Here is a 12,769-nt window from a genome sequence, read left to right as displayed (position 1 = left end):
AGCATGACGGGTAAAATAAATCACCTGAAAAGGAACCTAATTCCACGAAAACCTGGGGGCATCAGTGTTTATTTCCTGATGCAGTGACACTATCAATCAACCGCAACAGAGCTGATATTTAAAAGACAAGGCAGTAAATATTATATATTGAAATGTTATTTTTATGGGGCTGTGTTTGTTCACTTTTACATTCAGAGGGAATGTTTACTGTATGCCACTAAAATTTCTTCATTGCATGCGAGAGAGAAAATTGACAGTGCAGAGAAAGGCTGTAAAAGTATAGAACAGAAATGAGATGCCTTATCAAATCAAAGTTAAGGCTCTAAAAGTGTGATCTCGTTCATCCATAAATGATGGTGTACAATGTTATCTTTATATGCCAGGCATTCAAGGGAGTTCTTTCCCTCCCCATCAGATAACAGGACAAAACAAGCATCTAGGGCATTGCATCAGGATGTATGTACTCTGATAGGACAATATCAGTGTCTCCCTGTCTGGAGGCGCTCACGACCATCAGTGCCTACCTCAGGGCAGACTGTCAAAACCTGGGCAGATATCACCACGCTGGTGGTATATTCCATAATTAGATTTTGCCAAGCCAGTAACAAATGTGAACTCTTGGATCACTATAACTGTCTTACCATGGAGTCACAGACTGTCCCCTTCGACTCTTTAGTCTATCTTGCCACCCAGGCAAACTGGACTTAGTGATAAATGGTCACTTAAACCAAATATCACACCACATTCAGGTTGCTTCCAGTCACAAGAGACCAATCACTGACCCCAGATCAATTGGTACCCTAGATCTTACACCAAAGACAGAGCCTGTAGTCAGTCCTATAATAAACTATATAACGGGCTGTTAACTAGGAAGAGAAATAAGAAAGTTATTTACAGGCTAAAGCAAGCGAACAGATACACACAAATGAATGCAATGTAAATCCTAAGAGTGACAGAGTTGTAGTGATCTTGTCAAATCAAGACAGACCCAGGAGGTAGCCTCTTGGGGATCTCAGGCTTCAATTTGGGGTCTCTGGTCCTGTGAGAGTTCAAACAGGAAAGTGGATGGAAAATTTTCCTGGTTTTGTTTTATTTCCTTCATTTATTTTCAAGTCTATAGGAGGAGCTTCCCTGCACATAGCATTTCCAAGGTGTGATAGGGCCGTTAACCAATCTTTTGTTATTGCACTGTTCCTTGGTGCCCCATCTGCTTTTTATGGTTCTTCTGAATGGGGGAAGGAGGGGGAGGAAACACTCTTCCCATCTGGGGTCACAAGTTTAGAGCAAACATTTTCAAAGTTACAGAGCAAACCTTCCATATTTCCTTTTAGCATGGAATACAGACATGACAAATAAGAGGAATGCATGGAGCAACTTATAAATGTTCTATAGAGTTTAAACACCATGTATATTTTCTTATAAGACTAATACCTATTTTGAGCAACACTAACACATAAGTGAAATGGTCTGGTCTCCAGCTATGAGTTTTGTTAGGGAGCTTATTCCTTCACCCACTTACTTCCCTGGTCCTTCTCGCATGAACAGAGAGCAACAATACCTGAAGTCCAAAAGGTGCAAACAATTCTATGTTTATTAGGGTGAACTTCCAGCAAGCATGATTCCAGTTTCCTTCCTTGGTGTCCCCCTTCCCAGCTCTGACACCACAGAGCCTTACCTGTGTCCTTGTTCCCATTCCCCCCCTTAGCAAAACAGGATTCCAGTTTCCCCACCCCCATTCCCTGTTCCCATTTCCCCCCCTCCTTACTTCCTGATTGACTGCAGACTTTATAGTAAAACTTGAGTTCTGCTTAGCTATACCTTAACCGATCATTTTCCTGAAATTTAACTAACCAATCCTAACATATTGTAACATGATTATGTAACCAATTATATCCCACCACCTTAATTAGTTTACACCCAGCAAAATTAATTATACAGCAGACGGGAACAATCACAGAACCAGACAGAGATTATACAGACAAACAATAGCAAAGTGGGAACTATAATGACAAAACAAGACAGAAGTGAGGATTTCACATCCCAGCTATTGATAAGTGAGTTCTTGCCAGACAGGATGCTATCAAACTAAGTTTCCTTTTACATCTTCTAGGCAATTCCCTTTCTCTGGAGGCGATAGGCACTATCAGGACAGGACTGTATTCCTAACAGCCCAATAGCACCTGATTTCAATGTGACTAGTTTGGAATGTGAGGAGGTGACCGGTCGCTTCCCAGCTTATGGCTGCCTTTGTTGCTTAGCCAAAGGCATTGGCTTAAGAACAGGGCCTCAGACTGTCACAGGAAGAGAAGGCCCTTACACCGGCAGACAGTGATTTTGATTCTTTCTTTTATACCTCTATAACTAGCCAAGTGATAAGAATACACCTAAATTCTTAGAGTATAGGGCTTTACAGACAGGCCTGAATATCTATATCCTAACAAGTTTGTCAGTTCTTAGCTAATGCCTGCAACCTTGGCAGGAGCTGGCATCTGGCCTGCCAGCATCAGTCAGAATGCTTAGGAAACTAAGCCTGCTCTTTGACAGATCCAGGTGAGTAATGCATCACCGTGGCACCTTTTGCTCTAAAGAAGGATGGCTGTTAAAACATGGGTCGTGTGACGGTGTTCTGATGATGGAGTTTGTGTAATACATCAGCATCAGGTCTTGGTGTATGACTCAAAAGTCAGTGCCCTGTCCTGGGAGACTAGAATGTACAGGACAGAAGTGGATTTCAATTCACCATGCACGGATGGAAGTGATTAGAGAAACCACAGTGTCCCACATGCTGATCTGTTATTTTAAACAAATAGGGCAATGATAGGTCTGGTCTTTTTTTGTCTTTTTTTTTTCCATGGCATGTTTTATAGCATTGAAGAGTGGCAATGTCATAGAAGAGGGATTCTTTGCCATAATATAGGGACTAAATCTGACATCACCAGGATTTTTTGAGGCTAAGCGAGAGCAGAATTTTTATCTCTTTGTGACTCAGCTACTCCTCAGAGTTCATTAAATCCCACTTTCCTCAGGAAGTTGAAAGGAGGCAAGTAAACATGTATAATACAACATCTCTATTTACCAATCAGCGTACTCCATTTTAGTAAATGACTCCAGGATTCCAGTGTGGACAGCCCATTAACAATCCTTTTTCGCACACTTGGAATTCTGGCACTAGAGGTGGGAATGATGGTGTGACACTGGTGAAAAGGAGAATCTGGAAAAGGCCAGCTAGTAAGAGCATTCTGTCCTCTGAATTAATAAGCGGAATGCATGTTTCTCCTGGTGGCCTAGATGGTTAAGTGTGCTGGGTGACTGATGCACCATGATCTCCATGTGATAGCCCAGGAATTTGTCTCTTATCTCACAGGGGTGTGGGGAGAATAAAACCATTAAAGATTGTGAAGTGCTTTGAGATCAGCCGATGAAAAGTGCTGTACAAGACTTGTGTTTTTTTATTATCGCATACAGCTCGCTCTTATTGAACTAAGGTATTATTGTTCCTCAGTCATCTCTGACCTTTCTGTCCCTGTTTCACTACTGCATTACTCTAGTTTGTGTTCTCTAGTGAAATTGATAGGGTTATACATCTGTGTAAAATGAAAGTATCTCAGTGGTGAATCAGGCACATAATTGCTCTGTTACTCTTAATATTCTTCTTTATTTGTTTGACATTTATATTGCAGAAGCACCTACGAGCCTCAAGCAGATAGAGGAAGTGCTGTACATGTACCTACATAGGAAAGATATTCTGCCCTGAAGAGCTTACATTCTAAACCCCAGCCCTGAAAATTTACAATGTTTGGGTGCAAGGGGCTGCTGGTGCTTTGTAAATTGCAGGGTCAATGCCTATAAGACATGATGTAACAAGTGAATGAGACACACCCTCTTGGTTAAGTGCCCGCTTCTACGTTCATATCCCTCAGGTTTCAGAGGAACAGCCGTGTTAGTCTGTATTCGCAAAAAGAAAAGGAGGACTTGTGGCACCTTAGAGACTAACCAATTTATTTGAGCATGAGCTTTCGTGATTGTTCATATCCCTGTGGCTTTACGTTTATCCCCAAACTGTAGACCTCCATTCTTCTTTCAGCTCCTTGTTCTCTCATCACAATGTGGGTGAACTCATCGCTATCAAAGTGTTTAATGCTATGACCGAATCATCTATCAGTCAGAACCTAGGAGTAGATAAGGATGATTGGCCAGACCAAGGATGAGCCCCTTTGACTTTCCCTGACTGGAGTCTGGAGGAACAAACTATAGTTACAGAATAGATTAAATAACCCTTTAAAAGCTATATAGAGTAGAATGGGAGAGCTCAGTGCCAACGGTTGCTTAATATGCTGGCCTGGCTGAAGAGGGGTTTCAGCAAAACGTGTCCCCAGCCATTCTCTGATTTCAATAACACCATTCACCAGTTTCACCTGTATGGGATTTGGGGGCCCCTTTGAAAGCAAAAGCTAAATACATTTTAGTTATCCTCACAAACTATCATCAGAATTAAATGTGATAGAGCTGCAGGTGTTTGTTTTTTTTAATGGAAAAAAAACAGTCCCTACCTCACTGAACTGCCAAGCATTGTTACGCTTCAAACAAGGGCAAGAGACATAGAAAGGAATCTGGGCTTTCGGTAACAGGCAGAGACTCGATATGCCATGATGAGTGGATGCTTTCTCAGTGCTGAGAGCCCATGAAAAGATCCATTTCTCCAGCAATGTGAATTGGAGCAGATTCCTGTTCTGTGAATTTGCCTAAGTACGGAATAAACATTGATTTTTTTTTGTTTAAATTTTCCTTGCTTTCCTTTATAAGGAGTGGCAGACAATTTCACAGCTGGCAGTTAATGTACATAATGACCATCTTGTCAAGGGATGAAAGCATGCCGTTGTATTGATATGCAAAATGATAATGCTTAGTTTATTTTTGTTTAAAATGTTGTGTTCCGTCCTAAAACCAGGGAAATTCAGACTTAGCAACTCTTTTTTCCTATACTCAGTATTGTAGAGGTCTTAAAACATGACGTGAGTTTTACCCACAGCACCATAGGCCACCACAACCTAAGGGAGGACTTTCAGATATTACCTTAGGCTTAAGTGGTAGTGTTAGGCCCTAGAATCCTGGCATTATTTAACCAGCTCTCTGTGGGTATGTCTACACTGTACACTAAGCCCCAGTCTCTGGTACCTGGTGGACTTGGTGCTTCCAAGCCTGCGGTTGAGCGTCCCCACTGCATTCTAAACCTGGGTTTTCAGCTGCTGGACCCTGGTCTCACCGCCATGCTAACGTGTCTAGGCTGTGCTAAACAGACCTTCTGATTTGAGTCTGCAGCTTGACCTGTGTCCACACTGCAAAATGACAGGGCTTGGACCCAAGTCGCAGCAGGACTTGGGCTCCCACCCACCCCGAGCAGGGTCTTAGGAGCCGAGTCCTGAGTGCTTGGTGACTGGAGTCTAACTGATTTGTGTGTGGACAGAAGGGAGTGGTGGGCTCAGACCTGAGTCAGAGCCTGACCTGAGTGTGCAGTGTAGACATACCATGGGGGAGGGGGAGAAGGTGGCAGAGGGAATGTCCTTAGTACTATTCTCATATCACTAGTAAGAAACAAAAATTTCTCATGAATATGTAAAAGGTTTGACCCCATTACATACTGCGGCAATGTCACGCTGTAGTACAGGGATCGGCAACCTTTGGCATGCAGCCCATCAGGGAAATCAGCTGGCAGGCCAGGACAGTTTGTTTACCTGCAGTGTTGGCCGATCACAGCTCCCACTGGCCACGGTTCGCTGTTCCAGGCCAATGGGGGTTGCGGGAAGCGGCGGCCAGCACATCCTTCAGCCCGTGCCGTTTCCCGCAGCCCCCATTGGCCTGGAACAGCAAACCGTGGCCAGTGGGAGCTGCGATCAGCTGAACCTGTGGACGCTGCAGGTAAACAAACCACCCTGGCCCACCAGCGGATTTCCCTGACGGGCCGTGTGCCAAAGGTTGCCGATCCCTGCTAGAGTATATTGTATTTAGTAGGTGTGGGTGAGTCTGGGTTGGCCTGCTGTCCATGACATCCAGTGAGCTTGAACCCAATCTCCTCTGTTAGCTCTCAGCAGAGCTAGTCAAAATATTTCCTTCAAAACGTTATTCCGATAAAAATAAATAACGTGTTCATCAAAATGGAAACTTTGGTGGGAAATGTCCAGTGTTGATGAAAATTTCTGTGGTTTCACCAAAACTACAAAAACCCCAACACTGAAAATTTTGCTACTCATGATACAAGTTTACTCATGCAGTGGAGGAAGGAAACTTTTTATCTCCTCATAGTCCTAAGTGTGGCAGCATAGCCAGGGCCAGAGTCTAGCTTTAAATGACTATTATGTATATTTTTAAAATGTGCACGTAGGACACCCAGACATAGCAGTAGAAGTAGAGCTGATGAAAAATCATCCTATATCCTGAGAAATCATTTTTCCATGAGGTGTCTTTTTTGACTCCTCAGTGTCACAAAGCAGCAATATTCATCTCCAGCAGATTTGTAAGGTTGTCAAGTTTCACTGTCTCTTGGGCTGCTTTCGTCTCAAAGGCCTAGGGAATTTTTTCTTGCTCAGTTTGGAGTTTTATGAGGTTTTAAGTTTAGAAGAAACCACCTCCTCCTGCAATTCCAGAATGCATATCAACAGAGAAAAGAGACAATAGATTCCATAAAGAACTAATGATTAGATTGCCACAATCTTTAGAAACTTAAAAATATAAAACAAATGCATATTGATTACAATATGCAGGACAGAGAGTTGCATAGGAGTAGATGCGAATTAAACATTGTTTTTCTATCATAAGCTGTTATAGTCAGTTCTGAGCCTTCTGGTAAAATCTTTTCCAGCAAAGATGTTTTGATTGCTTTTTCGAAGTGAACACCGCCTCCTCTCTCCCCGGGGTATAGGAACAGGCCAGCAATACCCGAGAATAACAGCGTAGAAAGAAAATTCTAATCACTGGAGAGGCTGAAGTCAGCCAATAAATTTCAATCTGCGGAAGCTTTTTTCTGAGGGATAAAAGGTGGTTTTCTAGTCTGAGAAACACGGTTCCCGCAAAGAGAAATACTCCAGAAAATGCCATAAGGCTGAAAGTTCTAACTTCTAATTTGAAACACATACACTGTTGCTCTGTGTAGTTCTACCTGGAGGGACTATAAAGGGAGGATGGAATTGGAAGAGGGGAAACTTGGCAGAAGAACATGAAAGGTCTTCCGGTCTCCCACTAGAGAGATGGAAACTGGAGCAAGCTCAGAGCAAATCCAGTTTATCTTGAATTAAACTGGTATTCTCAAGTGAAAACCAGAGATGTTTGTAAGAGTTTCAAGGAGGATGATTAGAAATCTGTAGTCATTTAAATCACCCTTTCCCTATGTCAGACTCAGTTTCCCATATTTCCCCTCTTCTCTCACAAGTTCAGGAGAGATTCCTTCTCAATGAAGCCAAGAAGACAAAGTTCCAAACCCACGAAGCATCTCCTCTCCCTCCTCATCAGTGGTAGCCTTTTTGGTCTCATATGGTTTCGAATGAGACTCCAAGAAGCATCTATATTCTCTTTCAGATGTCCATGCTTAAATAAGGCAGAAAATGGTAACGTAAGCACAGCCAAACTGAAACATGAGGGCTTTGAGGATCACTCAAAATGTTTCATTACGATGAAATCAAAACATTTTAAATCTGAATTTGGCCTTCTTTAAAGGTTTTGAAAAAGTTCTTTGATACTAAAAAACAAAAACAAAAAACCACCCACTGAATTTCATTTGGAAAAAAGAAAAGGAGGACTTGTGGCACCTTAGAGACTAACCCATTTATTTGAGCATAAGCTGTAGCTCACGAAAGCTCATGCTCAAATAAATGGGTTAGTCTCTAAGGTGCCACCCGTCTTCCTTTTCTTTTTGCGGATACAGACTAACACGGCTGCTACTCTGAAATCTGTCATTTGGAAAAGTTGGTTCAAGAAGAAACATTGAAGCGTTCCCTTCTGAAAGTGTTGAAATGGGACGCTTCACCATCAAACCCCTTTGTTTCAGGTTTCTTCCAAAATGAAATTTAGCTGAAAGTGGCAATTTCTGTGAAGGTTTTGATTTTTAAGGACTCTTTTCATTAAAAAACAAAATGTTTTGATAAAAATAGCCAATCATTTCTACATATGTACAATGCACGGGTATATATATACACATATATATTTCTTCATACTATGATAGAAACCATATCCCTCATACTCTATTAAGAAGAATATCACTAAAGCCTGGATATGCAGGAGAAAAGCATAAATCCGAATGGTAGGTGAAGAAGCTAAGCTATTTAGCAAAATTTGATATTGACCCAAACAAGGTAATTGGCTCCTAAGCTAAGTATCCTGAAATGCTTCTTTAATGAGGATATTTTTCATATCTGCAAATTGTTTGAAGCAAGTTGCAAGACCGAGGATTCTAGGCAGCCACCCGAGAGCTTCCATGGTATAAAAGTTACCAGACATACCAAAACATGAAAGCACAGATGCTTTTGAAATACTGCCCATGTGTCGGCTTCTTTTAGGATTTACACTGCCATTTTCCCTTTTAAGTGAGGATATACAATATGATAATGGGGGGAAGATCGGGTTGACCGTAGCATGGGAAGCATTTTTACTAGAGCATATGAGCTGTTGCACTCCAAAGCAAAGGTTTCTCCCACAATGACTTGGGGGGAGAGAGAACTTGCGTAAAATCAAAGTATAAAAGGTAATTCCTGAGGATGCTTTCCAGTTGAGGGATCCTTCTTGGGAGGAGTTATTGACAGATCCAGATTGTTAATAAAAAATCTGGGGGAAAAACCATGCTGGTCCTCTTCTCCCACAGGGGCTGTTAGGAAGAAGAAATGGAACCACTAGATCTGCAAGTTTAAAAGGTAAAACTTAAACAAAACAGATGCTGGCTACAGATGGCTGCTGACCCAGAGCCAGGTAAGTGCAGTGTATTTTTCTTTAACGTCTGACTGAAATTCAAATATCTCAAGTATTTTTTAATGGTGCCTTTTTATTTAATTTCCCACCCTGCAAACTGTAGTGAGCTTAATACTGTTAGGGTACCAGATTGCTGGACTGTAATCCTCTCATTGACACCAGTTCAGCCAAGCATTTAAGCATGTGCTTAACTTCAGAGCAGGCTTAAGTCCATCCCTATAAAGAGAAAAACTACTACTAACATAGTTGATATTGCGGTAGCTCCTTGTGCTAGGTGCTGTAATGGCAGAGAAGAAGAGAGCAGACTGCTGCTCCAAACACTAATGAGACTTAAGCATGTAATGAAATACTTGGCTGAATTGATGCCTCTATCAATTGAACAAGAAGAAGAGCAGACTTCTCTGCACAGCAGGGAATCTACCCCATATTATGTCCGATGGCCTGGCCAATTGTGTGGGGGAGAAGGTAGTCTCTTCACAGAGTGACTGGGTTGCTCTGGGAAGCACTGTGACACACAGGAGGTCAGACTAGAGGATGTGGTGGTCGCTTCTGGCCTTAAACTCTATGAATTTGAGGCAGGATGACACCTGCTGATCCCCATGGGGTGACAAGCCCCTGACCACCCTGGGAGATGGGCTGTGCCTGAAAGGCACAGCCTAGCCTGAGGCAATCAAGGGGCTCAGTTCTTCCCTGTGTGTGAACTGCACTCAGCACATGGGGCGATGGGGAGTGGATTACGGGGACCAGCCCAGCCCCAGCTCCAGTCAGACAAACTAAGGGCTGATATACCTTACAACATTGCATATGGCAGCACTCTGCTCCTCCATCTCCTTGGTCCATCTGTCTCACCTGGCAAATCCCTTATGTTGGGGCTGATGTGGCTGGCACAGGAGTCACTGGTTTCCCCACTCTTCTGCTCTTTTCATGCCCCTTAGCAGAATTGCTCTCAAACCCCAAAAGCCAGTGTGTTTGGGGTGACTGTGCCAATCTCTCATGTATGAATTTCCTCATTTGCATCCGAGTGCCTGCATTGACATGAATTAAAGCTGCTCTCCAGACATTCCTTCAGAGCAGAAAGTTGACTGAATGTCCCTGCTTGAATTGAATCAGGGGTTGGACTGAGCGAACAGTATTTCCCATTGTGACGTTATCGGATTAAAATATGACCAGGTAGATCATTGTTGCTATCACTGTTATATAATTGCAACAAATCTTGTACAAAGTATGTCAAGTAAGGTGGGGTGGGAGGAGGTATTGTTTCATATTCTCTGTGTGTATATAAAGTCTGCTGCAGTTTCCACGGTATACATCTGATGAAGTGAGCTGTAGCTCACGAAAGCTCATGCTCAAATAAATTGGTTAGTCTCTAAGGTGCCACAAGTACTCCTTTTCTTTTTGCGAATACAGACTAACACGGCTGTTCCTCTGAAACCTATAGAAAGGTTATGATTTTCTGAATAGGATTATGCTATTTGTATGCCTGTATCATTTTTGTATTTGAAGTTATGAGTATTGGCTCTGTACCTGTATTTCAAATGTTTGCTCCTGTGAAAACACCAACAAGGTGTTTAGCCAGCACATTATGAAGGAACTATTCAAATTAAATGGCCCATCAAAGAACACTTAACTCACTTAATGAACTTTCCTGTGAATGTTCCATCTGGAGTATAGGTAATGGCTTCTGCTATGACTAAGCGAAATCATGCATGGACCTGTGGCTTGCCCACATGACTACAAACACCATCTTGTACCTGTAATTTTTCACAGTGAGGACAACGGGACTCCCTTCACTTGACAGAAGCTATAAAAGGCCCTGGAAACATTTTCATTTTGCCTCTTTCCTGCTCAGACCTCTGCACTATGAACTTATTCTAATGGGAGCATTCTAGCCAAGAGGCTGAGGACTTTCCAATGATTCGGAAGCAACCAGAGACTTACCAGGCCAGCAGTTTATTCCATCACTGCTATAAGCCTGAACCAAGAACTTTGCAATTATTGTATGTATTTGATTCCTTTAACCAATTTTAACTCACACCTTTCTTTCTTTCATTTTATAAACCTTTACGTTTTAAATACTAAAGGATTGGCAACAGTGTGATTTTGGGGTAAGATCTGAGTTGTATATTATCCTGGGTATGTGGCTGGTCCTTTCAGATCAGAAGACCCTTTTGTTTGATGAAACTGGTTTTAAAGAACCACTCGTCTTGAAGTCTAGTGTTTTTTGGTGGTGATTACAAGGACTGGAATGCCTAAGGAGACTTGTAGTGGGGCAGCTGCCCCACTCCAGTAAGCAGGGGTTAAAAGCAGCCCTGGAGAGGGCTGTGGCTGGGAAAAGCTAAGTTTATTGGGGAAACAGCCACAGCTGTGGCCAGCTCAATTAGGGCCCAGCTGGCCCTGGTAAGGGGGCTGTGGGCCAGAAGCTGAAGAAGTCTCACTCTAGTCCTGGAGTGGGAAGGGCTAGCTGCCTGAGATGAAGGTACCAGAACTGGAGTAGTGCTGGGGAATAGGGTAAGGGAGCTGGGGAGCTCTAGCCTGGTAAAATCCCAGGCTGCAGGCCTTGTTGAACACCTACAGAGGTACTGGGGGTTGCAGAGGTGCAGCCCGGGGATAGGCAGAAGCAGAGGAAGCTGGTCCAATCTCCTTGCCAATGATAAGTGGCCATTACAGACTCTGCAGTTTGCCCCAGTGAGTGGGGCTAGCAGCCACTGAGACAAGGTGGGTTTAGAGGGTTGGGGGTTCCCCTGGGAGGGGAGACTCAAAGTGTGGGGGTACTGCAGGGGCAGAACCCCAGGGAAAGGGGTACTGGTGTCCGAGAGGGACGTGGGACTAGGGGCAGGCAAGACACTGGCCTGCAGAGGGCGCATCGTATGCTGGAAAAGAGCTAATTCACAAATGACCAGCAGGAGGTGCTGTGGCGGCGAGATGTCGCCTCACTACAAGATGACTTTTCTGAGTTCTTGTTAGCCAGTGTGGTGAAACAAAAGTTTACTTTTGTTGCTGGTTTGGTATATCTTATGGGAGAATAACCACCAATTTTGGGGTATCTGCCCTATTTCTCAGCAGTTTGTCCTGAAATCGGTATTCGCAGTTATGAGCCGCGAAGGCCCAGTGACACCCGCCAGTTCTCATTACAACAAAGTTATTGCCATGTCTTGTCTTGTTCCATTGCTGGCGAATTCTGTAGTACTTGTTATAGGCGCGATCATATGTGGGTTAGACGAATGCTAAAGAGACAGGGTTGGGCAAGTCCCCAAAGGTCTGGAGGCTTGATTTGGATGAACTGATATTTTGGCTTGTAGTTTTTCAAAGCTGCCACAGGGGTTTGGATGCCCAATTCCCATTAACATTAATCCAGCCAAATCTCTTATACAGCTTTAAAATGATCAGCCTGAATGTTGGTCTGAAGTGTCTCTGAACCTCTTGGGTCTGCAAAATGGGACTGAAGATGCTTTCCTAGGGTATTTCTATTTCTCCAGAATTACCGTCAGAAACCGCCTCTCGTGCAGAATTCAATTATATTTGTTCCCAGTTCTGGCTTAAATCACTAAGTGCAGAAGTGAAAAGCAATGCAACAAAATTAGAGTTAACTGTGTGTGTGTGTGTGTGTGTGTGTGTGTTTAAAAAAAAAACAAAACAAAAAAAACCCCTTTTTCCACAGCACGTGTTTTTTGTTTTTTTTTTTCCAGCCTTAGGTAAGAGTTGGGGAAATGCCTTCAGAAGTCTAGTCCTCCCCCCTGCACCGCCCTATTTTGGAGGTCTGCAACTAGAGACCCAAACCAAGACTGAGGAACCGTTCTTCTGGGCAGTGTAGATACAC

The 12,769-nt window shown here is 43.1% G+C and overlaps 1 protein-coding gene across 1 annotated transcript in view; it reads left to right on the top strand.

The window, feature by feature from the left end:
- EPHA5 (EPH receptor A5) overlaps positions 1-9,745 on the top strand; it is a 372,563-nt gene extending 362,818 nt beyond the window's left edge. The window contains exon 18 of the mRNA XM_048846883.2: positions 8,849-9,745. Within this exon, the coding sequence (XP_048702840.1) occupies positions 8,849-8,858 (10 nt within the window). The 3' untranslated portion in view covers positions 8,859-9,745. The remainder of the gene's footprint in view (positions 1-8,848) is intronic.
- Positions 9,746-12,769: the final 3,024 nt, after the last annotated feature.

Source organism: Caretta caretta, chromosome 4 (assembly GCF_965140235.1).
Source record: "Caretta caretta isolate rCarCar2 chromosome 4, rCarCar1.hap1, whole genome shotgun sequence".
In the NCBI taxonomy this organism is placed as follows: Eukaryota; Metazoa; Chordata; order Testudines; family Cheloniidae; genus Caretta; species Caretta caretta.
This window is presented reverse-complemented; position numbering and strand designations above follow the sequence as displayed.